Genomic DNA, 24,528 nt, shown 5'->3' with positions numbered 1-24,528 from the left:
AGCGCGTAGCTCAGGCGTTGTCCTTTTGGAGATGTTAAAATTAAACCAGCTCTGCTTGCTTCTCTGGTTGTCGATCCATCAACTTAAAGGACCCAAGGTTTAGGTTCTTCTTTTGTAACAACCCTGATTTTTAGTACGTAAAAATTTCGTTAAAAATTTGAATTTTATTTTAATACTTGGATTCGCTTCCAAAAATTCCTTTTGTATTTCTAATAATCCGTCATAATTAGATTTTAGTCTTTTAAAATTATATTTCTTGGCTAGAGATTCTACTTGGCAAAAATAGTTAGATTCTAACCAATTAGTTAGAGGGACCTAACTACCAATTCACTTAGTTATGGTCTCCTAACCTTAGATGAACCTTTTAAACCTTCATGAACCTTATGAGCCCTTCAAACCCTAGTGGTTCCCTTTGGACCTTTAACCTTTATCCATTGGACAATAGATCTTTCATCCAAGATCTTTTGATAGATTTGTTAAAGTATAAAGATATAGTTATATATAGGTATATATACACATGCTTAAAGGACTAGGGTATTATTTTAATGAATAAAGTACCTCACCCTTTTATCCATTGGTCAATAACCGCTAGGGAAATTATTATCCATTGGATAATTGCGTTGGTCTTTCCAATAAGTACAAGGGTTATTTAATAAATCATTTTTAGATTTCCCATGAGATAATATATATGTGTATGTACTTTATAATAAAATACCCTAGGATTCTCTTGGTACAAAATCCATTATTATAATAGGAAAACATGTGCCAGATTGGATTATTTTAATAAGGGGTTTTGATCTTATAATTTTTTATTGGATCCTTGGTACCTACTTATATATTTGAATATGTGGACATGGGTACATATATATATCATATTATATTAAAGCCTAGATTTCCTAAAGTACTTAATTTAATATTTTAATAACATGTGCTAAATTAGATTATTTTAATAAGGGATTTTGACCTTATAATTTTTTATTGGATACTTGGGATCTACATAGATTGCATGGTACATACTAATAAATATATTTGTGTACTTGGACAATTATTGCTAGGGAAAATTTTATCCCTTGGGTAATAGCCAAGACTTTTGCTATAAATAGCACCCTTGTCCAAGCATTCAACTTACACCTTCACACCTTTCAACTTCTCTCTCTAGAATTCTCAAAGTTTGTTCTTGTTCTTCTTGTTCTTGAGTTGTTCTTGAGGTTCTTTAAGAAACTCATCCTAAGCCGCCACTAAACCACCACTTGACCACCCTCTCGATCCAAAAAGTTTAAGTAGTTTAGTCAAGATCTAGTTTCGAGAGAAAACCTTGCTCTTTCAAAGCTACCGGAAGCCTACCATAGGAAGTCACTCCGTCCGATTGTTAACTTACATTTTGTAGTCATCACTACCGCCAAGAAGAACGGTAGATTAATCTCTACTCATTCTCCCTAGTATAACTTTAGTTATTTTTGCTTATGATAAGGCAAGTTAATGTATTAGAAATAGTTAGCAAGCTCGTTTTACTAAAATCTTGAAATGAAATTACGATCTTGTAGATTATTCTTATCCCCTATATCTAAGTATATGTAGAATACCTCTACTTACCTACTCTACGTATATTGTATGTTGTTTGTATATCGAAATGCATGGAAGTATTCGTATTTTGATCTTTAAGATGGATATGAACATGTATTATGAATTGTTTGTATTACTTACCTTGTTGTAAAGCATAAGTGATCTTCACTCCAAAGGCGTCCGTACATGTGGCGTTATGCTTTAAGTTGTGGTTTGAGCATGATGATTAATATAGAGTGGGATGATCTTGCTAGTTTAGTTTCAAGATTATAATGAATGATTTATGATTACTTTTGTGAAAAGTCCTACCGCGGAGTCTATGCATGAAAACGAGACACGAAAATTGAGAAAGTTAGAAACATGACACCTAGGGTGTGGTTAATGAAAAGATGTGTTTTGATACTGCGATGTGGCCGGACGTGGTAGCCCATTGTGTATAAGGATTTTGAAAACCGCAACGTGGCCGGACTTGGTAGCCCATTGTGTGTATGAAAACTCGTAATGTAGCCAAACTTGGTAGCCCATTGCATGGATTGTGAAAACCATAAAGTGGCCGGACTTGGTAGCCTATTGTGAAGATTGCCAATGGGGCCGGACGTGATAGCTTCATTGGTAATATGGCTTGGTTATTCGCGGAGAGGAGCCAATGCAAAGTTTTGTGTGACAATGGGAACCCGGGACGGCGGAACCATTGTGAGGATCCTCGGGAACCCGGAGCGACGGAACCGAGGTATGGCTTGCTTATCCGTGGAGAGGAGCCAATGCAAAATTTTGTGTGCCAATGGGAACCCGGAGCAGGGGAACCATTGTGCGGATACTCGGGAACCCGGAGCGGCGGAATCGAGGTTGGGTGTGTAAAAATGATTTTGAAAATGTGATATGGTTATGGAAATGTTGATAAAATGTTGACACAGTCCACGACGAGTCGCGTAGGAGAAACTCGAAAAACCATGGACACAAACGATAGTTGATTAGCGAATGTGGATGTGTCATTGTGAACTGTTTTGTTAAATATGCATGTATTATGTGGAAATCGTTAGTATTATGATGTACTGCTTGTAAGTTAAGGGTTAGTGGTATGGGTTATTCTATTGAGCTTTTGTAGCTCATGGTGTTACCTTTGGTGACCTTGACATATTATATCGGTGGCAACGCTGGTATAATGTGTCAGACTTTGTAGATGAACAGGGTTAGATGAACAGGGTGAGCTGTACACCTTGGAGGCTTTTGGAGCCGAAGAGCTGGCTAAGATGGAAGAACAGGTGGAGCTGTAGTTAGGAACCTTAGTTTCCCTTCCCTTGTGTAATGAAAGTACTCTTACGGAGGTTGTGATGTAATAAAGAGCCAGACTCTATTTAGATATTCAATAAAATTGTCTATTTAACGTACTCGGAAATTGGGGGCGTTACATCTTTGGGGAGCTCTTCTGGTTCTGGATATGTGTATTCTGCGAGAAAATCTGCAAGCACTTGTGCTTTGATGGCAATCCGAGGTTTGTACCCTATATCGAACTCTCCAAGCTATATTGACCATTGAATTATCCGGCCTGATGTCTCTAGGCAATGGAGAATTCTTCGAAGTGGTTGATCTGTCAGTACTTTGATAGAGTGAGCCTGGAAATATGGCCGTAGCCTCCTGGCTGCTATCACCATTGCAAAGGCTATCTTTTCAGCTCTGGGATACCTCAGCTCAACTCCTCACAATGCTCTGCTAGTGTAGTACACCGGGAGCTGCATCCCTTGCACCTCCCTTATCAAAACTGCGCTAACAGCGTGGGGGGAGACAACAAGGTACAAGAATAGGTCTTCTCCATCTTGGTTCTGCTAAGTAATGTGGGGATGTCAAATACCCCTTCAGCTGATTGAAAGCTGTTTCCTCTGTGGTAGTCCACTCAAAGGCCTTTTTCAAAACCTTAAAGAATGTTTGACACTTATCAGTCACTCATGAGATAAATCTACTTAATGCTGCGACGTGCCCTGTTAGCTTCTGGACCTCCTTGATGTTCCGAGGTGAGCGCATGGTGAGGATGACCTGGATCTTTTCAGGGTTTGCTTCAATGCCCTTTTGGGACACCATGAAGCCTAAAAACTTCCTTGAAGAGATTCCAAAAGCACATTTTGTCGAGTTGAGCTTCATTTGGTATTTTCTGAGAACCTGAAAGGTTTCTTCCAAATCCGTGACATGATTATGTGCCTTGGCACTTTTCACCAGCATGTCATCCACGTATACTTCTACGTTGGGACCGATCTGTTGCTTGAACATCTTGTTGACCAGCCTTTGGTATGTTGCCCCTGCATTCTTAAGACCGAAGGGCATTACTTTGTAACAATATAACCCCTTGTTGGTGATGAATGAGATTTTCTCTTGGTCTCCTTCGTGCATTTGGATTTGATTATATCCTGAAAATGCATCCATGAAGCTAAGGAGCTCATACCCAGAAGTAGAATTTACCAAGGAGTCAATCCTTGGCAGAGGAAAGCTATCCTTTGGACATGCTTTATTGAGGTCAGTGAAGTCTATACACATCCTCCACTTGCCATTGGATTTCTTTACCATAACCACGTTGGCTAGCCAATTGGGGTAGAGAACTTTGCAGATGGATCCTGCTTGTATGAGTTTGTCTACCTCATTGGCCGCAGCTTCATTTCGTTCCGGAGCAAAGGTCCTCTTCTTCTGCTTAACTGGGCGCATCGTGGGATCCACGTTCAGTTTATGGGATATGATCCTTGGGTCTATCCTTGGGATATCATCATGGGACCATGCAAAGCCGTCTTTGTTCTTTCTTAGGAATTGTAGCAGCTTTGTTCTTGCTACCGTGCTCAATCCTATTTCCATCCTTACTGTCTTGCCCGGCTGCCCTGGTTTCAGGAGCTCTTCCATGGGCTCTCCATGTTGGAGCTTCTCCTCATCTCGTGTGTCGAAGCTCTCTACAGTCATGGTGATGTTAGCTCCTCTGAGTAAGGTGACGTAACACTCCCGTGCTACTTTCTGATCTCCTCTGACGCAAGCAACTCCCTCTGGTGTTGGGAACTTTATCATCAAATGATATGTGGAGATTATTGCCCCGATCTTATTCAGAGTTGCTCTCCCCAGTATTGCATTGTATGCTGTGGGACAGTTGACTACTATGAAGTCTATTATTCGTGTGATCTGACTTCCCTCTCCCCCCATAGTAATTGGTAGGGCTATTTGACCAGCTGGGTAAACGAGCGTACCTGCAAATCCAACTAATGGTGATGTCATAGGCCTTAACCGTTCTAGTCCAATCTTTAGTTGGTCATATGCATGGAGGTAGAGGATGTCAGCTGAGCTTCCACTATCTATTAATACCCTTCTCATAAGGTAGTTTGCCACGGCAATGGTGATAACAAGAGGGTCATCATGAGGGATTTGAACTCCCTTGATGTCCTCTTCTGAGAAAATAATGGGTATTTCCTCCTTTTTCTGGAATTTGCTTGGGCGGCCAACCGTGTTGACCTCCAAATGTTCTTTTGTTCTCAGTTTCCTTAGGTGAGCTTTTCTGGCATTGCTAGACTCTCCACCTCCAGCAAATCCTCCGTGAATGACCTTGATCTCTCTAATGGAACCTGACTGGGGCGTCATGCCATCTCTACCTTGTTTGCTTGTATCTTCCCTCCTGGATTGTTTCTGATACTTCTTCGTTACAAAACATTGAAGTCTCCCTCTTTGGATAAGATCATCGATCTGTTGCTTTAGGTCAATGCAATCATCTATGTTATGACCATGGTCTTTGTGGAACATGCAGTATTTGTCCTTAGCTCTCCTATTAGGATCAGTCCTTAACTTTCTAGGCCACTAAAGGTTCGGATCATCCTATAGGATGCTACGGATTTGCTTTGCCGTAGCTATGAGCGAAGTGAACTGCTTGTACTGGCCTTGGGCCGGTCCTCCTGCTTTTCCTCGATTTGGGGATGATCTTGAATCCACTTTTTTGTTCTTTGGTTCACCTCCCGTCTTGCGGGTGGATTCTCTTCTCTTCTTATCAGGTGGAGGAAATTCGCCAACCTGTGATGGTCCTGCTTGGGGATCAAAGCCGTCATGTGTACGTCTTGCGTAGATAGCTTCCTCTGCGTTCATGTGTTTCTGAGCTCTGAGCATAAGCTCTGCCTGAGTTTTGGGTGGTTCTTGAGACAAGAGGTATAGAAACTGTCCAGAGTACAATCCGGCTATATATGCAGTTATGCTTACATTATCGTCGGCTTCATCTATCTGAACCACCTCTTTGTTGACCCTGGTGGTGTATGCTCTTAGTGACTCATATTTCCCTTGTTTTACTGTCAGGAGATGTGTTGCTGGTTTGCCGTTGAGTTGGCCAGCAATGAAGTAGCTTACAAAGCTTGTGCTAAGCTCTTTGAAGCTACGTATACTCCCAGGAGGGAGTTTATTAAACCAAGCTCGGGCACTCCCCTTGAGAGTTACTGGGAATGCCCTGCACATGACTTCGTCTGGTACTGCTTGCAGATGCATCAGAGATTTGTACGTTTCCAAATGAACCAATGGGTCCGTGGAGCCATTGCACGTTTCCAACTGGGGCATTTTAAATTTCCTTAGAAGAGGAAGCCCCATGACTTCGGGTGTAAAAGGTGAATCTGTATTCTGCACCAAATCTCCTACTGTAGCATCAGCCCTTCAATCTGATCTTGCATTTTGAGCAATGCATCTTGTTCGTGGGGCGGTTTTTCTAGGGGTGGTTTGCCATGCTTTCTTCGATTTTGGCTTTCTTTCTCACTGGATTCGCCTTCTTCCCTGTCATCCTCTTCTTCTTGTCGACTTTGTCGTAGATTTAGGATGCTTGGCTCAGAGATTTGCTTTCGTAGATCTGTGTTTTGCTGCATCGTTGTTTGTAACCCTTGGGTTAATGTTTTTATCTGCTCCTGCACCTGAGTAAACGCTTCTAGGGTCATCTGATCACCCCCAGTCTTGTTTGCTGCGGTGGCCTTGGCAACTTTTGCTGCCCTGGCTGTCTCGGTGGCTTTGGCAGCCTTGGCTGCAGCGGCGGCCTTCATGGCATCATCGTCACCTATTTGTGGGGGGTCTGAAGCCATTGTTGTACTAATTGATCGGGTCTCTACCATTCAAAGCTATTCACCGTAAGGAAAAAGTCAGTTTTCCCACAGACGGTGCCAGCTGATGAATCAGCTTTGTTTCTAGCTCCGACCTGATCCTGCAAAACAAAGAAATAGCTCAAGTCGCCGGTGTGGTGGCGTGCCAACCACCCTTCGATGCCTAAGTCAGTAAAGAACTTGCTGTATGGTGAGAGAATTGAGATTCTCGGTTATAAGTTGCGTATATGTGTGTACCTTTCTGGGAGTTCTACCGTTATATTTATAGGCATCTTGATAGGAGGTTGAGTCCTCGTAGGACTGTATTCCGGAGATTTTGAATCATTTTAATGGAGTGTGTCACTACGCCAAATTAAGCTTTTTGCGGCATTTTATAAATGCCGGTAAAGACCAAATTAATGCCGGTAATAGTATTCCCGGCATTTGTTGACGAAAAAAAATTGTCGTCTAGGTAAGTGTCGGTAATACATAAACGGCATTTGTAGAAATGCCGGAAATAAAACCGGCGTTTGTTACTAGTTTTTCCAACATTTGTAAAGTGCAGGGTAAAAAATTGCCAAATATACATTTATTAACGGCATTTGATGCAAATGCCGGAAAAGGTAATATTACCGGCATTTTACAAGTGCCGTATTTTTTTACAACTTTTACCGGCATTTTCAAAATGCCATTTTTATATTTTGGAATTTTCTTTTCGTTGCTTTTACTGGCATTTGTAAAACGCCGCTTAAAAGTTTTTTTTTTTTTTTGATACATGATTTTTTCATTTACAAATTATCCTAATTAACCTAGTACCATTTTTGATAATACATTTCCTGCATACAAAATTGTAACTGTCCAAAACAATTTGAAGTTCCACTACCAAAACTAAAATGCAAGTTCCGTATATAAGCAAATTGGACATTGTCAAGACAATTCTCAAAGCAACAAAAAATAACAATGCTAAGCATAGAATGCCAATGTGAAAATCAAACCCAGAGCGTCAAAATATAAGTTTCAATTGCATGTGTATCTCCAAAAATAAAAGATCATACTAACCAAAATAACACAAAGACCCAAAATATGCTTTTGGCCAGTTGCAAACTCCAAAACAAAAACAGTTTTCTAGAAACAATTACAACCTGCAAATACTAGAAACATGTCTTCCCGTCATTCCTATTGCATGTCTTCCATGTCCGTCGATCTACATCCTAGCAACCTGCTAATACAAGAAACAATTACACGTTTATACAGAGGTGTGTGGGTATCTATATAGTCCACGACATCCTACACAATCAGTAAGTTTAAAGATAAAGGACACAAGCATCAAACATATCCTAGTATAATGGATAAATGCAAGAAACTAAACTCAACCATTTGTGATTGAAGCACCAACAAGCCAACGTGGTCGTGTCAAATGTAAAATGGGTATCCAACGTGTCCTAGAATATCTATCTACACCGTGTCTAAGAAAAACAAATATAGTAAAGATAGCAAACAAAAAGAGATGTACGATTCGATGGGAATAGAAAAAGAAACCCGTAACCACGCTTTCACTTACGTAAGACATTTCAACAACTAACGGAAGAGGGGTATGCACCTTTACCATAGGGCAATGGAAATAGACCAGGAAAGCCATTCACTTGCTTAGACTCAAATTACCATGGCCACCTTGCATGCACCCAGAATTCAAGAGACAGTCAAGTCTTTTAAAGAAACTAGTGAGTTTGAAACAAATCAACTTCTGGGAAGCCAAAATGAGTGCATCTTATGGCAGAGAAAGAGGCTTAATATGAACGGAAGGCTGGCAAGTCTCGAGCTTGAAAACATAATCTAAATAGAATTATTCAAACATACAAAAGACTATCAGACATTGACGGCAATGTGATACACACTTGGCTGGAAATTTCAGACAAACGTGTTTCAATCATTCATATTGTCAGCACACCACCGAAAAGTTTTAACCCGTTCGGATCACTATTATGTACCCACCTAGATTAATAGATCTCAATTTGGGTCACAGTAGGGCCTTCAGGTCAATCAAATATTAGTAGCTATATAGGCATCTTACCCAAGTTGTGTTTCCCTTCCTTACTATGTTGGTATAAACATCTTGCATATCAGATAGTTCTACAGCTAAAGTAGCTCCTCCACAAATCTTTCCTCAATAAAGGCCATGCCTTCTGATCAGCCAACACATTTTATGTCTTCCACAAATCTTTCCTCAATAAATTTCTAAACCTACTGTTTCTTTGCACTTAACAATTGATACAAGTTTGATTGAAAACAAAAATAACTAAGCACATATCAATTCACAACCCAGTAATCTTATAAACCAAAAACAAAGGAATGCAACTCCAACTACCCATTGCACTACAATTGGACTTAAATCTGGACTAAAAGAGCACTAAATCTGCATTACCAAGCCTATCGATGACTGAGATTCAAACTGCAAGAACTGGAAAAGAAAAAGACAACACTTCCACAAAGATTCAACATGCAACAACTGGAAAAAAAGTCAGCACTTCAAATGCTATAAAAGTGGTCAAATATTGCTCAGTTCAATACCATGCACTTCAAGAAACTACTAAAAAAACTGCCCAAAAATTGGTCTAAAATTGCCAAAAAAAACTGCTGTAAACTGCAATTATTCGTATGTTTTACTCATGACCAACAAAATTCAACTCCAATTATCTACGTAGAACAAAAACGGATACGGATACGGACACAAAAAGGGACACATTGAATTCTAAATAAAATGGAACAAAGCCATCGACACCCAAATCCAATCTATAATTTTCAAGTTCTAATCAACATTGGGTTGACCCAAGTCCAATTTATCTCTTTCCAAGCTTCCACAAGGAGCACAATCTAGCTGGTTTGTAAATGAATGGAACCTTTCAAATGCATATTATTTTGTTGATCTACGCTTAATGATTTATCTTGGTGTGTCCACTTCTTATCAATTTTCAGTAAGCAGGTTCAAGATAGCAGATTGTTCAGGTTGCTGCCATTACTTCTATCCCAGTAGATCGTAGAGCAGGTCATGGGGCATAAGAAGGGTCCTGAACTGAGGTGGAGTTCCTTCTATTACTCCTATGTACAAGCAAGCAGGTTCAAGATTGTGCAGTTGGCCGAGTCGGTAAGCAGGTTCAGCAAGCAGGCGGTGTTGTGGTGCTCATGTCACAACCTCTAGTACTCCTATTATCAGGAAGTTATCTTATCACTCTTCCATTACGTTAAGACAATTTACAATCTGCTCGTCGTGGAGATGTGTGATTGATTCCATTAGGTATAGTTTCAAATAGTGTGAGTGTGTCTTCCCGTGAACTGTGTGATTGATCCCCAACCCTCTTTTAAGAGTGGATGTAATATTTAGTGGGGTAATCTGGTGAGGAATATTGGAGGGAGAAGGTGGACCCCTAAATTCCTTGTAATGTGAAAAAAGAAGAGTGGGAGGTGAGTATCCAAGGGGGTCTTTGGCTGGTTAGCACCTATAATGGCAAGGGTTTTCCTTCAATTTTCTATCATTTCACAGAGTCATCTGGACTATAAACTCGGTAGCAGTAGGGGAGCTTGTGTCTTGCTGGTTCCTTATTATTTGTGATCAATCACTAGACTGCCATTGTTTGGCGAAGATAATGGCTGTAGATAAGAAAAGATATGCATTCACTAACTAACCAGTTTGATTAATCAACTAACATTGATTGGGACTCCTTTGTTTCCAAATAATGGGTACAGATAATGGCTACAGGTAATGGAAGGATTACATAGACAATGGCTACAGATAGATATACATTCACTAACTAACCAGTTTGATTAATCAACTAACATTGATTGGGACTCCCTTGTTTCCAGATAACATGACAGCAGAAAAGAAAAGGTTTGCATATGCTCGTACTCCTATTTGTAGAGGTAACTCCTCTTTCCTTTTTTCCTACGTCAATGGAAATTGTAGGGCCTGATGGGTTTAAGAACCGTCAGAAAAATTTGAGTATAAATGGCTCCCGCATGTGTGAAAACTATACAACTCTTTTGGTCATAAAAATGCTTGGTGCTAGCTGCATGAAAGCTCCTAGACAAGAATGGAGACCTAAAGATGCCCCTTTGGCACCTGTTGAGGTCAATATTCAAGCTACTGCACAAATGACTGAGGGAGCCTCTTGAACATCGCTTACCTGCTCTCACTGAGTTGGTTACCCTGCCATCTATTGCCGCCCCTCCATCAAAGCTGGCTACTCCCTCTTCTAAATAACCCTTATAAGCAGCAAAATGTCACCTAATCAACCCAAAATAAAGCAGATTTTATTGGTCTATTGGAGGCTAAAATTCGACAGGTTAATTTTCAAAATGTTCTCCGTAGCATCTCTGACTCTCTGAGGTCTTTTGGTAATCATCTTGCTGATGGAATAGCTAGAATCATTCTGCTTTGGAATGACGATGTTTCGTATGTGCAAGTTGTACTGCAAGTCTGCAAAAGTGTCCCATAAGCAGCTCAGAATTAACTTTACTGCTACTGTTGTCTATTGTTCTAATGCAAGAGATCAAAGAGGGCAGCTCTGGTCTGGACTAAACTCTATTTCTTCCTCCACTGCTGATAATAAACCTTGGTTTCTCTTTGGTGACTTCAATATTGTCAAAAAAGAAAATCAAAAGAAGGGAGGTAATGGCATTGCAAGGTGTCAAGATGGAAATGTGCAAATAGCTGGCTATGCAATTGTTTGGCGGTCTTGTACAGCAGAATTATTTCAGGTGCTGGAGGAAGTCATGCTCCATTGCATCATGGCACATGATATCGGGTGAAGTTGTGATAGTGTAGATGTGATTGCGTGTGCAGGTTGTGTCGCTAGCAGGTTCAGTTAGCAAGTTTCTTTGGTATTCTTGCTATTCGGTTCTTGTTATGTCTAATGCATACCTACTTAAACATGTATTTGAGCAACCAATTTATAGGCTCCTTTCAGAGACCACAAGGCATACTTATTTGGGCTCAAGCTATATATTTTGGCAACAACACAGATCAATCAATATGAGAGGCAGGTGTATTTTCAATCAATAAAATGGCCAACTCTATTCTCATTGCCTCAAAAAGTACCATGAAACCACAATTTACCTATCCATTGTGCTCCATTAGTGACGGTGTGTGATCTCTATCTCCATTTCCAGCTCCATTTGGTGGAGGCAAAGGATGTCCTGCACTTTTCATATAAGCTGCCACGGTTGCATATTGGTTCTTCAATTGAGTGATTTCATCATTTACGTCTCTTAGCACCTCTTGTCGCAACTCTGCACCCAACTCCGCACGCAACCGATCCTTAACACGCTGCTCCTGAGATCGGGTATATCTGGTCCCAAACACTTGACTCGAACATGGACCCAGGCCATAGGTACGCACACGTCCATTCCTATCTAGTTTTAGTACGTTAGTGAATAACTCCTCCCGTAAAGCAGGCGACTCTGAAGACTCAGGAATCTGAGAGGCTCCCTCATTAAGACGACGCTGAAATAAATGAAACCTATCTATAGTAAGTAAAAGAACAAAAGTAAAGATTTTATTATGTAAATAGACATAGAAGAAGCATACCATTAAAATGAATCTAAATAAATACAAAATGAATGAAGTAAATACACATACTATGGCCAAAGCTGATGGTTCATCAACTGGTTGTCCATCTTTCTTCGTATGAGTCTTAATGAATACCTGTATGTGATCGGGCTCTACTACTACTCCATCCTTAATCTGTGTCAACTTTATTAGCGTACAAAAAACTAAAGTGTTCAGTAACACATTTGATATATAAATGCATTGAATTAAATTTAGTTCTACACGTTAGTTAATTACCTCATCCCTTACACGACAATGGCCTTTCCTCCCACTTGTGTGTCCCATTTTCTGTTCGTGTCTGCTTTTACGGTTGGTTTTACTACGTCTCTATAACAAATAAAATCCAATATTACTTATCCATGTATATGTGTTCATATTCATTAGAAAGAAGAAAAAGAACAGACATGCATCACCTTGGCTGTTTTAGTACCCCAAAATTGCACAAGAACTCTCCATTGATCAGGATCGACCCTATTCGGACAATTCGCCAAACGGTCTTCATCATTATCATATAAGTTATAGGTAGTTCTTTTAAGCTCATCTTTCCAATCCTTCCATTTCTTTCCAACGGACATCAGACAATTATGCTTATAAACATCTAGTGCGGTTGTATTTTCCTGCATTTAAGTATATTAACAACTAAACACCGACAATATAGCAACAACAACATTAGCTCAATTGATTCAGTCTAAGAAGATAGATTAAAAAACAATAGCAGCAGCAATATTAGCCCATAATCTGAATTTTTCCCTATAATAAATACCTTAACCTCTGCCCATATGCGTTCCTTGTATGGTTATAGCTCTGGAGCCCTCCAATCAGTAAAAGTTAAGGGTGCCAAAGTTGCGTTTCTTGCTAAGATGCCAAGTTGACTTTGTAAGGGACCTGCCGTGTTACCTATTGGTTGATTGTCTTTATTCAATGTAACTTCTAACTTCCCTCCTGTACCCCACCCAACATACGGACGAGCAAAGCCTCTCCCCCTGGGTCTCTGTTGTTGCGAGTTGGGATCTAGTAAAGAATAATATGGAATAATAAACATAAACAAGTAAATTTTCAGTAACTGCATAATTTAATTTCCTTGGCAAATAAAAGGTTGAACAACCATATATATTTTTCTTGTACATTAAATTGAATGTACCTGCTCCGACTGAAGTTCTTGACCCTTCATTGCTTTGTTCCAGTGAGTGCAAGTTTGGAGTAGTGTGACTGCTCATAGAATGTTGATGTGATTCTAGCTCCACGGCTCTCTCATTTATGTGACCTGCCACTTCAATGATTTACCAATAGAAGGAATTCTATGAATGTATGTATGCATGTATGTGCCTGCTGGTATTGGAAATGCCCATGCACCATGGCTCCATGTGTTATATGTGTTGTGGTTGTTTCTAGTGCATTTTGATGCTGTTTTTGAGCAATAATTTTACTACGTTTCTCTATGGTTCATGCAACTTTCCATCTAAAACTCTAGGAGTAAGAAACTGGATTGACTGGTAGATTGAAAAGTTGCAGAAATCAAGTACAATGACAAAATGATCTAGTGCAAGGCTTCTACTAGCATGCATTAAAGTCAAGAGAAATTATATGGCACTTCCATTAGATCATTAAGGAGTTAATTTAGGTGATTGTAAGGACACAAAATTCAGCAATAATAAACCTACTATCATAGTAATAGGACAATTAGTAAGTTTATTTGAAATTGAAATAAGCTAATAAAATAATTATATACCTTCATCAGATGGGGATTGGAACTCATGATAGTTTGGTGGTGGTTGATTTCCATGCTGGTCTTGACTAATGGTAGGCAAAGACTGCAATATAGTACTCGCAGGTGCAGCCCGACATCGCACTCGCTTTGCTTGCACTTGCGGCTGCACTTGCAATTGTACCGGCTGATTTTCATGTTGGTCTTGATTAATGGTAGGCAAAGGCTACAATACATCACTCATTGGTCCAGCTGGCAATTGTACACGCTTTCTTGTAGTAGCCACCTACATTAAAATTAGAATAATATGATGAATGCAACAAAGTAAAAATTGCTTAGTTGGACATAGTGTAACAAGAACAAACATTAATCAAAAAAAAAAAAAAAACTCTTATTTAATATTCCACACAGACATGCATCACCTTACTCAACCGAGCCCCAGAACATTCTTCATCTTCCAAGGAACATTCATCATCTTCGAAGCAAGAACTACTCCCATCCTCACCGCCTCCCGGTTGCCAATCTACGTCATCATTAACAGCACAATCTATCTTGTTTCTTCTCTTTCCAACAGTTGTACTTTTCTTTAAAAACAGATTTGCCAATTGCTTACACCCCAGAGCTTCAATCTTTACATAGTTCTCTTTAATTAACTTATTTCTTTTTTCCAAGTAGTTTCTCGTCTCTTGGGCCAATTCTCCAGGCTTGAAAACTATTTTCTCATCCTTAGCCATCTTTTGCAACAGTTATTACAATATATTAAGACACTATCAGCAATTCAGAAAGAAATATAGATATGCATGACATTAAGAGCACAACACAACATAATCAAAAATTAAATATCTCAATAGCGTAAAAACTAAAGAATAAAAAGATAGAAGCAAAAACAAGTACTAGATACAAAAAAATACATAACATATGGTCCCACTTTCTAAGTGCGAAAAAACAAGAAAAACATGGCATCATACAAAAAAAGAAACTAATCATTCTTGTCATGATCTCCATCTTCATCATTTTCCTCAAAATCATCATCATCATCATCAGTACAATCCTCCTCCTCATCACCATAATCAACCTCCTCCTCATCACCATAATCAACCTCCTCATCATTATCTTCTGCACCAACATTATCATAATCGTCACCATCTATATCGTCATCAACTGTTACTCCTTCCACATCTGTTCTAACCCAGTTAACATCATTATCAAGAGTATATGTAACATCATCTAACTGTTGACCACTATAAGGCTCAGCTTGGGGACAAGTGATTTCATCTTCTGTAGATTTTTTTCCATTCATGTCGTATAAGTCTCTAGGAGTCATCTTAACAACGACATGCCAATCTTCATCAATGGGGTCTTGAACATACCAAACCTGTTGCGCCTGAGATGCAAGGATGAATGGTTCATCTGATGTGCGATTGTGTCTATACAAAAGGTGCCTGAAATTTACGAGTGTGAACTTGAACTCATCTTGCCTCGTTCCTACGTTGTTATCCACCCAATCGCATTTGAATAGCACAAACTTAAAGTCATTAGAATATCTCAATTCAATGATATCCCTTAAAACTCCATAGAAAATGACCTCTCCTGTAACTGGCCGTTTATCTCTTGAGCTTGCATAACTTTGTGTGTATGCAGTTAATGATACTCCACTGTTTTGAGTTTTCCTCCTCTCCTCACGCTCCTTGGTGTGAAATCGAAACCCGTTTATAATGTACCCAGTATACCTTCTAGCCCATTTGTTTGGTGCTGAAGCTAACACACTCAGTTCGTCGGATATGTTCACATTTTTTGTTCGTAGCAAGTCTTGAACCTATATTTTCGCAGCATATATGGTAAGAGAAACTTAGTTACTAATATGGCGATTAGAGATATTCAGAATAGTACTACAAATGTTGACAAGACTTACATGATCTCTAAACCAATTAGAAAATTGTTCATTGTGCTTCCTCATAAGATCACACTCACGTAACTGGCAACTATCATTTCTAAGAACTTGAATGTGTTCCCTGCAATTAAAACGACTAGTCATTACATACGCACTACGGTACTATTGATGAAATGTAGTAACAAGTATAATCGATTTCTTACTCCCGGAATGGGGCTATGACATCAGAATTGGCTAGGACATATCTATGTGCCTGCGCCCAAGCAATGTTATCAAGCTCAAACAATTTTCCTTTCCCTAAACCACGACCTCCATGCTCACCGTCGTAGTTTCGTATTGGTCGACTTAACTTTGTCTCAACATCATGCAAGTACCGCGCACAAAATGTCAAGCATTGTTCTGTCAAATAACCTTTTGCAATGGATCCCTTTGGATGGCTCATATTACGCACGTACTTCTTGAGTGTAAGAAATACCTACGATTAACATAATTTTTTTTTATTAGTGTTGGAAGTTTATAGCTATATTTTTGTTCATAAATATGTCAACTAGTAGTCTAGTAGTATATACATACCTCTCAATGGGGTACATCCATCGATAATATACTGGTCCAGCGACGCTTGTTCTGCTAAATGAATGGGTAAATGTTCCATTATATCAAAAAATGAAGGTGGAAAAATCTTCTCGAAACGGCAAAGAGTCAATGCAATTTGCTTTTTAAGATCCTCAAAGTCATTTGGATCCATTACTTTGGAGCATAACCGTCTATAAAAAGTGCTCAACTCAATTATGGCTTCACAAACATGTCTAGGCAAATGCCCTCCTCGCAGCCAATGGCAATAGTTGTTGCATAAGAATATGACAATCATGGCTCTTCAACCCTGAAATAGTTGTGTCTTTGAGGTTTACACGGCGTGAAATATTGGAGGGGTAACCATCAGGAACTTTAACATTTTTCGACACTTTGCAAAATATATATTTATGTTCTTTACTCATTGTGAAAGAAGCAGGAGGTAAATAGACTTTCCCACTAGGCCGTTGTTGAGGATGGAGTGCCATGCGTATACGCATGACCTTTAGGTCTTGTTGAGCCTTTAGATTGTCCTTTATTTTCCCCAAAATATTGAGTAGTGTCCCAAGTATATTTTCCAAGACATTCTTCTGAGTATGCATCAAGTCAATATTGTGGCGAATCAAAATATCCACCCAATACTCTAAGTCAAAAAATATACTTCTCTTTTTCCGATTATGTTCTACTCCTTGCTCCATAGTGTTGGCACTTATTCCATCATCAGCATGTAGTCGTCTCTTTTTAGGTGCAGTTCTCCCCCTTTCTTCACCCTTCCCAAAATTATTCTGAATGAATTGAACTTGTTTAAAAATATCAACACCAGACAAATGAAGTGGCCTTGGTCTAGTTTCAATAGTTCCATCAAAAGATATGGCATCTTTCCGAAAGTTATGTCATTGATCCAAGAAGCGTCTATGGCCCATATAGCAGTACTTCCTAAAGTTCTTCAACCATAAAGATTGGGTTTCCACATTGCAAGAAGGACAAGCTAGTGCTCCTTTTGTGCTCCAACCAGATAAAATTGCTAATGCTGGAAAATCATTTATAGTTCCCATCAATATTGTTGCTTGCATACGAAACATTTGTTGGGTTGATGCATCAAAAGTAAGCACACCTTTAGTCCACAACTCATTTAACTCCTCAATCAAAGGCTGCAAGTATACATCAATATCATTTCCAGGACCATGAGGACCATCAATGAGCAAAGCCAAAATGAAAAACGGTTGTTTCATGCACAACCATGGAGGCAAGTTATACGGCATCAACACGACTGGCCACATGCAATGAGTAATGCTCATTGTTCTAAACAGGGTAAAACCATCGGCTGCTAATCCCAATCTCACATTTCGAATGTCTTTCGCAAATTCAGGGTGTTTTTTGTCTAATATTTTCCAAGCAGGTGTATCAGCAGGGTGCCTCCATTTACCATCATTGGTCCGTCCCTTTGCATGCCATCTCATATGTTTTGATGTTTCCTCTGACATGAAAAGCTTTTGAAGCGCTGGCTTTAAAGGAAAATGCCTTACTTGTTTCGCAGGAATTTGTGTTAGTTTGGTCGTTCCATCATCTGAAAAGACAGTAGATTCTTTATATCATGATGTTCCACATTTTTCGCAGTTGCGCAGCCCCTTTTTATCTTTCCAAAACAACATACAATCCTTGGGACACGCATCAATTTTTTCGTAACTAAAGCCTAAGGCCTCATTAAACTTCTTTGCTTCAGGAAACAACTTGGGCAAGGTTTCACGAACTGGAAACGCTTTTCTCAATAGCTCAACTAGCATATCATATGAGGTATCAGTCCAACCACCAAGCACTTTTATATGCAACAAATGAGTTGTAAAAGAGAGAGCTGTGAATGTCTTACAATTGGGGTACAACTCACGTTGTGCATCTTCAAGCAGCTTAAAAAATTTCTTAGTCTCCTTATCGGGCCCTAATCCCATACTTTCAAGTCCTTCATCGTCTCTAATCCCACCATCTTGCCTTGGAACTCCAAATGCATCATGCACCATACCAATCATATCATCTTGAAAATAAGAGCTTTGATTTGCATCCAATTCATTTCTACTAGATGAAGCTAAAGACTCTCCATGAATTGTCCATCTTGTATACTTAGTATTGAATCCATTTATAATTAAATGTTCTTTCACGCCACTTCTTGTCCCAAATATAAGGTTCACACATTTCTTGCAAGGACAATATATCTTTGAATCTGGATGCTTTTTATCATAAGCAAATTCTATAAACTTTTCTAACCCTTGTATATAGGTAGGGGGTCTAGCCTATTCCTTATCTCAATCCAGCTCTTATCCATAGGAGTTAACTTTAAAAAACCTGAAATTAATATCGTGTCATAGTATTGGTTATAAATCACAATAAGAATGAAACATGGATGAGAGAGATAAGAATACATTTTGTTGCTACACAGAAAACATACCAGTCTTATAAAAATTACATAGTAATCTCACATCTAACCCCTTATCCCTATATGGGCACCGCCGTTTCCTAGGAGGAACATATGAGAAGAATACCTAAAAAGAATATGACACTTCAAAACCTAAAAAGAATACATGTGTTGGCAGAATAATAACAGTAATTAATTGAACAGTATAGTGTCACCTTTCCTGTAGTGTCATGCATAGTGTAAACTTTCCTGTAGTATATCAAACACTGGAGTGCTTTATTAAGTTCGCTCTGTGTTGTTCCAAAATATCTAACGGTTCCAGTTCACAAAATTCTATTTCGTGAAGGGCAGAACTCAGAAGATATTATTCACTGGCTCTGAAATTCTTAGGCTAATAATCTACTTAAGATCGATAATGAAGAAAACAATCTGAAATTCATCAATCAAATGCCTAGACCATAAAATGCAAAGAAGCCATATCAATGAACAAAGATATTCACAGATTTTATATGCCAGTTTGGTTGACTTGGAATTCTTGGTTTTCTTTTTTGCTAGTGTGCTTACAGTCAAATAAATAAAACAAAGACTCCAAAATCAAATTGAGATTAACCAAAAAACAATGCAAATTCCACTGTTGAAATCCAGCAACTTACACATTCAGGAAACCAACAAAAGTGGGCAGGCACTTAGGCAGTTCTTCACAGAGAAAAATGTTCTAGTTGCAAAATTATATTAAGACAAGGTCAAGTGATCAATGACCGCAAAAATGACCCGATTTTTTTTTTTGGATAACAATGACCTGAATTCTTGTAACCAACCAAACTGGAAAACTTCCTTAATTCGAGGGAACGTGAAAAAGAAGTCTGATTGAGGTCATGACACAAATTAATTACACAATTCCTTTATTGTCAATACATATACCAAACTTAGTTCAATGTACCTGTCGTTTGGGAATTAGTTCCTTCAGCTGAGAATGAAGATCCTACACAAGACAGGAAAAAATTAAATGAAAAAGACCAGCAAACAAAAGTAAGAGAATTAGAGAGAACCTTAGCTAGAAGAAAATGTTAGTAACACCAATTCCTTTTAAGTATCGACAATGCACAATTGCTAGAAATGCGACATGCTATTATCATTATTATTATTTTCTTGTCATTTTTTCCACTAGGCTTCCCACCTCCCTAGTTTCCTACATCTCTGAAAGACGAAAGGACAATGTACATATTCTGGCCAGAAGGCATGTGAATTCAAGATCCACAAACTGGAAAAATGCACAGAATTAAAAAACGAAAAAGAAAAAAAAGTAGGAATGGGGTTCTAGAGAGAGACGGTCCTCCTTCTCTCTAGGATTTCCCTAATCTGGTTCCATGGCAGATGGAGCTATATCCTTCATGGATGGATTATCTGGGGATCGAAAGGCACATAGTCTCAGTCTCTTCAATGACCTAGCAGTGGAAATGCAATGCGCAGATATGTGCGCGGAAGGTCGCGAGGCAATATTCAAGCGTCTTACCGATGCTGGAAAATCAACCAAGGAATCAACTCCAAGTGACACCACTGACAGTTCCATTGACATAGCTGATGGGCTGGGTTTCAAAGCAATTGATTCCAACACTTTACGTAGGAAGCAAAGGATAGTCACTGCTTCTACCCACCAAATCACTCCTAAATCTTCTGATGTAGGAACCCATTCACCGAAAGCTCAATCACAGTTGTTGGGGAATCTGTTATGGTTAGTGTTGAATACCCAAGTGCTACCTCCAATTTGTAAGTTTTGTAAGGTATTTGGGCATACTTCCCACCAGTGCTCCAAGTCTCTAATGGCTAAGTCTACAACACATTTGGCTACAGAAACATGGCAGCAGGTTGGAAAAGGAAAAAACAAGGCAATTCCTGATCCTAGTCATGAGAAGGATGAGCCAATTCCGCTCACTATTGGGGACTCATCTTTGATCCCTGGAAGTGCCAATGTTCTAGTGGATAACATCTTAGGGGCAGATTTAGTGGAAAAAAATGGCAAGTGTTGTGAAGTTCCCATTAGTGGTAAATTGGCTGAAATTCGGAAGATAAGTTCAATGTTCCTCTGTTCTATTACCATTGTTCAATGTTCCTCTGAAATTGGCAGCAGGTTGGAAGTGCCAATGTTCTATTACCATTGCTCCTCTTATTGATGATATTTCAAGTGATTCCGAAGTGGAGAGCTTGGATATTGATACAGAATTTGTTCATGGTTCTGTAACTCTTGGTAGCACTGTAATTGTTGAATCTCAGCCAGTGTAGGCCAATCTGGTGTGGAGGCTGATTGTATACCTTTAGCTACGGATCCTCCTGATATTGGCCAATCTGGTGCTAGTGGTACGGGCTCTAATCCCCTAACCCCTACACCAAATCCTGAATTTAAAGAGCAACATGGGGGACCCAAGGATCATTGGAGCATATACAGGTCTAAGCACTCCAAAAAGAAGAAGCAGGGGCAGTGACCTATAAACGTTGTGATGCTTAGTTCTGCAAAATGTTTGCCCATTTGGCCATAATGGGCTAGAATCTTATCTTTAAATACTTGGCTTTGGCCCCACTTCTGCACATTTGCCAACTGCGCAAGAGAAGGGGACACAAAGTATTAATCTAGGTCACGCTAATGAAATTTCAATCTAAGGGATAGGATGCTTCAACTCTTATACTAGGAAATATTACCAGTTTTGCGGAGACAACCAACTCAATGAATCCTGCGAAAATTTGGCTTAGCACAACTTTTAGTTTGCGTAGAACATGTATATGTTTTTTTTTTTTTTGGGTAAATCAACTTGAAAATAAAAAAGGCTAACCGAATATACAGCCTACAAGGGGCATACCCCAGGAGGAAAACAAAAGAAAACAAAGTATAAGAATATTAACATCTATGCCAAGTGGCTACATGGATTGGATATATTGTAATCTAGATGGAGACAAAACAAATCGCATCAAGAGAACCCCGAGAGACAATTGTTTCCTAACCATCTACAAAAGGGATAAAACACCATTCCAAATATCTGAAATGGACTGTGCAGCATGGCAAACAGACTGAACTGGACAGATTCAATCTGCTGTGATAGTGATCAATTATCATACAGCCATTACAGACCAGAATAGTAAAACAGCAGCGGCAATATGGATAGTGCATCAGCAAAAGTAGGAACGTAGCTAGCAACTAATTTGCTGCCAAGAGGAATCACAAAAGTAGTAACCAAACTGTACAGTTATCAAACAACAACAGCAGTAAGCAATCTTCAATCTGGACAGGTTCAAATCTGAAGCTGCTACCAAATCGTTGAAGACTAAATATATGCAAAGACACCCCATGGGACAATCCCCCATGGGTAGGAGACACCCCATCATGAACGACGACATGAACAGCTATATGCCAAATGGATACATGCTGTACCTGTGCTTGTATTCCTTCGGTTAAGGACTCCAATTGATTCCTAACAAACTTAAACATTAACAATGAACAAGGCAGAACATGTATATGTTGTTCAGAAAAGAGAGATGTGGTAAGATTTTTGGCTGATGGGGTTCAAAGAAGTCCTAACCTCCTTGCTTACTTTTAAGTGCTCAGTGCATTTGAGAAACTTGGTATCATAACTAAATCCGATGCAAGCATTTTGAACATAAGAGTTTACAGGGGCTAAATTCTACAGTGGACTTGAATTTGGAATTTGGTCTCCATCCCGCTTGGGATGCTTCGGCATCAAATGTTATGAATTGCAAAACAGTATTCTTTTTAACCACTGTTAATCGAACTAAACTTTTCCCTACAAACATGGGTTTAGGGTACGAAAACCTCAAGATCTAAGGACTTGGGAATGGATGGTCCTGAACCATTTTTTTTTTCCTAATAACAAAGTCATGCTAAACGAAAAAATTGCTCCTAACAATGGATTATTATACTAACAAAACTTCAACCATATGGCCACTGTGTTCACTCTCTTAACATGCATTTCAACAAACAGTTTATATGCATCTTTGAAAGACCCACATCTATCTATACACAAAATCGAGATGGTCTCCACCAATTTCGGCCAAAAAAATAAATAAATAAAGTTTCTTGTACTTCAAAGGAGAGAAAGCCCATAATAACGAGTGGACCATAGAGAGTAGGTTAACTTAAAAGCAACCGAAATAGGGAATTTCTCTCTTTGTTCACCGCACTAAAAGCTTCAACGCTTTAGGCGTCAAAGGAGTTGTATTGATAGGCGACTCCCTGACGAGTAGTTCTTTGCGACCGCCGTCCCACGGAACAAGAACACTTTTTCTACGACAAGACCAAATACACAAAATCAAACCCACAGTTTAGCAAATCCCGTAGTCTGATGGCAGAAATAGAACACAAGCAGTACATCAATTTTGCAACAGTGAGCATGCAATTCTAAAACCCTAAATAGAGACACGGGATTCAAGGTTCAAAGGTGAACAAATGAAGAAATTTTGTAAACTCAAAACTCTAACCCAGATGCAAATCAAACCCAGACGCAGAAGCAGATCAGATCAAAGAAATTTTGTTCGATCAAGAAGAAATAGTGTACCTGCGATGGTGAGAACCGTGAGATATCATGCAAAGACCAGTGAAGATGGGGATTTTAGTTTGCAGAGAGAGCGATCACCAAGTTTTTCCATTTTGATCGGGGGCTTCCGTTTTTTGGGTTTTAATTTGGGGGATTTTCGTTTGCCAGAGTGAGTGGGTTTGGAGTGAGGACGAGAGATGGAAAAGGAAAAGATAAAGAGGGAAAAAGGAAAAATTAGGAGGAAAAAAGTACGAGAAGTACTTCACAGTGTAACTACGCGACGTCGTTTTAGGAGGAAAAAATAAATTGCGCGCCGTTCGTGGTAATTAATTGCCGCCCATGGAAACTAAAAACGGCATTTTCTAAAATAATGCCGTTTTTGAGTAATTTTTTCCGGCATTTTACAACTAATGCCGTTTGAAGATAATATTTTCCGGCATTGCTATTAATGCCGGGATTAACTAGTATTAGTGGCATTTTAACACATGCCGGAAAGAAAAATGCCGTTAATACCACATTTTCTTGTAGTGCGTGGAGTCCTGCCTTAGCTGGAACTCCACGTCCACCTTGCTTTAGCATGGAATTCTTATCCGTCATTAATCGTATTTATCACTGGCATTTTATGCTTATCTTACTGACATCTTTCCTTTATCCCGTAGGATTATGGTTTCTCAGAGTGGTATCTTTGATTGGAATAAGTATGTTCTGTGAATATTACTTATCTAGCCTTAGCTTTGTGTCAGAGCTGGTTTTTAGACCTTATGACATCTCCATCTGGTGGGCGAGGCTGGCATACCCTAACTTTGTCGCAAGTGATACTTTCCAAGGGTGCATAGGCGAAGCTGACTTTTACTCCCCAGGTCCGTATTTCTTGCAGTGCTGAGCTCTTTAGGTCTATCCTACTTATCACATAGAATTAATAATGCGATTAAAATAAATTAAGTGATCCTTATTATTTTCTATTTTCTTTTTCAAGACTAAAGTCTACGCTTACTCTTAATCATCGTGGGGTGTTAACGGGATTAGAATCGAATCGAAAACTAATTAACCTCAGGACTTAATATTAATTTTTACTACTGAAGAGTCAAATTTATAAGCTCTTAAATCATGAAGGCTAAGCTGTAATATACTAAAACCATTTCAAAACTTTCCAATGGCTGTTTTACGAAAAACAATGGGTTCGGAT

At 39.2% G+C, this 24,528-nt stretch overlaps 4 protein-coding genes across 4 annotated transcripts; all 4 read right to left on the bottom strand.

The window, feature by feature from the left end:
- Positions 1 to 5,397: 5,397 nt before the first annotated feature.
- LOC131321182 (uncharacterized) lies at positions 5,398 to 6,150 on the bottom strand. The gene has a single exon (XM_058352187.1). It carries the CDS (start codon positions 6,148 to 6,150, stop codon positions 5,398 to 5,400), a length of 753 nt encoding a protein of 250 aa, XP_058208170.1.
- A 1,474-nt stretch (positions 6,151 to 7,624) lies between these two features.
- On the bottom strand, positions 7,625 to 23,840 carry LOC131320848 (uncharacterized). The gene is made up of 9 exons (XM_058351740.1): positions 23,364 to 23,840; positions 19,742 to 19,783; positions 14,356 to 14,667; positions 13,958 to 14,219; positions 13,370 to 13,498; positions 12,642 to 12,845; positions 12,466 to 12,555; positions 12,259 to 12,372; positions 7,625 to 12,123 (listed from the first exon to the last, which is right to left on the bottom strand). Exons 5-9 carry the CDS (start codon positions 13,397 to 13,399, stop codon positions 11,737 to 11,739), a joined length of 825 nt encoding a protein of 274 aa, XP_058207723.1. The 5' UTR covers positions 13,400 to 13,498; positions 13,958 to 14,219; positions 14,356 to 14,667; positions 19,742 to 19,783; positions 23,364 to 23,840; the 3' UTR covers positions 7,625 to 11,736.
- LOC131320847 (uncharacterized) lies at positions 14,759 to 18,731 on the bottom strand. The gene is made up of 4 exons (XM_058351739.1): positions 16,398 to 18,731; positions 16,028 to 16,299; positions 15,846 to 15,945; positions 14,759 to 15,749 (listed from the first exon to the last, which is right to left on the bottom strand). Exons 2-4 carry the CDS (start codon positions 16,264 to 16,266, stop codon positions 14,913 to 14,915), a joined length of 1,176 nt encoding a protein of 391 aa, XP_058207722.1. The 5' UTR covers positions 16,267 to 16,299; positions 16,398 to 18,731; the 3' UTR covers positions 14,759 to 14,912.
- On the bottom strand, positions 16,631 to 20,042 carry LOC131321181 (uncharacterized). The gene is made up of 6 exons (XM_058352185.1): positions 19,995 to 20,042; positions 19,742 to 19,783; positions 18,835 to 18,928; positions 18,049 to 18,609; positions 17,328 to 17,961; positions 16,631 to 17,237 (listed from the first exon to the last, which is right to left on the bottom strand). Exons 1-6 carry the CDS (start codon positions 20,040 to 20,042, stop codon positions 16,631 to 16,633), a joined length of 1,986 nt encoding a protein of 661 aa, XP_058208168.1.
- Positions 23,841 to 24,528: the final 688 nt, after the last annotated feature.

This window comes from Rhododendron vialii, chromosome 3a (genome assembly GCF_030253575.1).
Source record: "Rhododendron vialii isolate Sample 1 chromosome 3a, ASM3025357v1".
Classification (NCBI taxonomy): domain Eukaryota; kingdom Viridiplantae; phylum Streptophyta; class Magnoliopsida; order Ericales; family Ericaceae; genus Rhododendron; species Rhododendron vialii.
The sequence above is the reverse complement of the archived record's forward strand: the minus strand, read 5'-3'. Positions and strand labels throughout refer to the sequence as shown.

Excerpts from the sequence above, each read along its gene's own strand:
- LOC131321181 (XM_058352185.1), bottom strand. The coding sequence starts at position 20,042 with ATGCCTTCTGGCCAGAATATGTACATTGTCCTTTCGTCTTTCAGAGAT. Across the intron at positions 18,610-18,834 it reads ATGTAATTTTTATAAGACTG|ATTCAAAGATATATTGTCCT; the intron begins GTATGTTTTCTG and ends AAAAGCATCCAG. Across the intron at positions 17,238-17,327 it reads TGGTTGAAGAACTTTAGGAA|ACCAAGGCCACTTCATTTGT; the intron begins GTACTGCTATAT and ends TATTGAAACTAG.
- LOC131320848 (XM_058351740.1), bottom strand. The coding sequence starts at position 13,399 with ATGAAGGGTCAAGAACTTCAGTCGGAGCAG. Across the intron at positions 12,373-12,465 it reads ATTGTCGTGTAAGGGATGAG|TTGACACAGATTAAGGATGG; the intron begins GTAATTAACTAA and ends ACGCTAATAAAG. Across the intron at positions 12,124-12,258 it reads AACCATCAGCTTTGGCCATA|CGTCGTCTTAATGAGGGAGC; the intron begins GTATGTGTATTT and ends CATTTATTTCAG.
- LOC131320847 (XM_058351739.1), bottom strand. The coding sequence starts at position 16,266 with ATGAGCCATCCAAAGGGATCCATTGCAAAAGGTTATTTGACAGAACAA. Across the intron at positions 15,946-16,027 it reads GTCATAGCCCCATTCCGGGA|GGAACACATTCAAGTTCTTA; the intron begins GTAAGAAATCGA and ends TTTTAATTGCAG. Across the intron at positions 15,750-15,845 it reads CTAATTGGTTTAGAGATCAT|GTTCAAGACTTGCTACGAAC; the intron begins GTAAGTCTTGTC and ends GCGAAAATATAG.
- LOC131321182 (XM_058352187.1), bottom strand. The coding sequence starts at position 6,150 with ATGGGGCTTCCTCTTCTAAGGAAATTTAAAATGCCCCAGTTGGAAACG.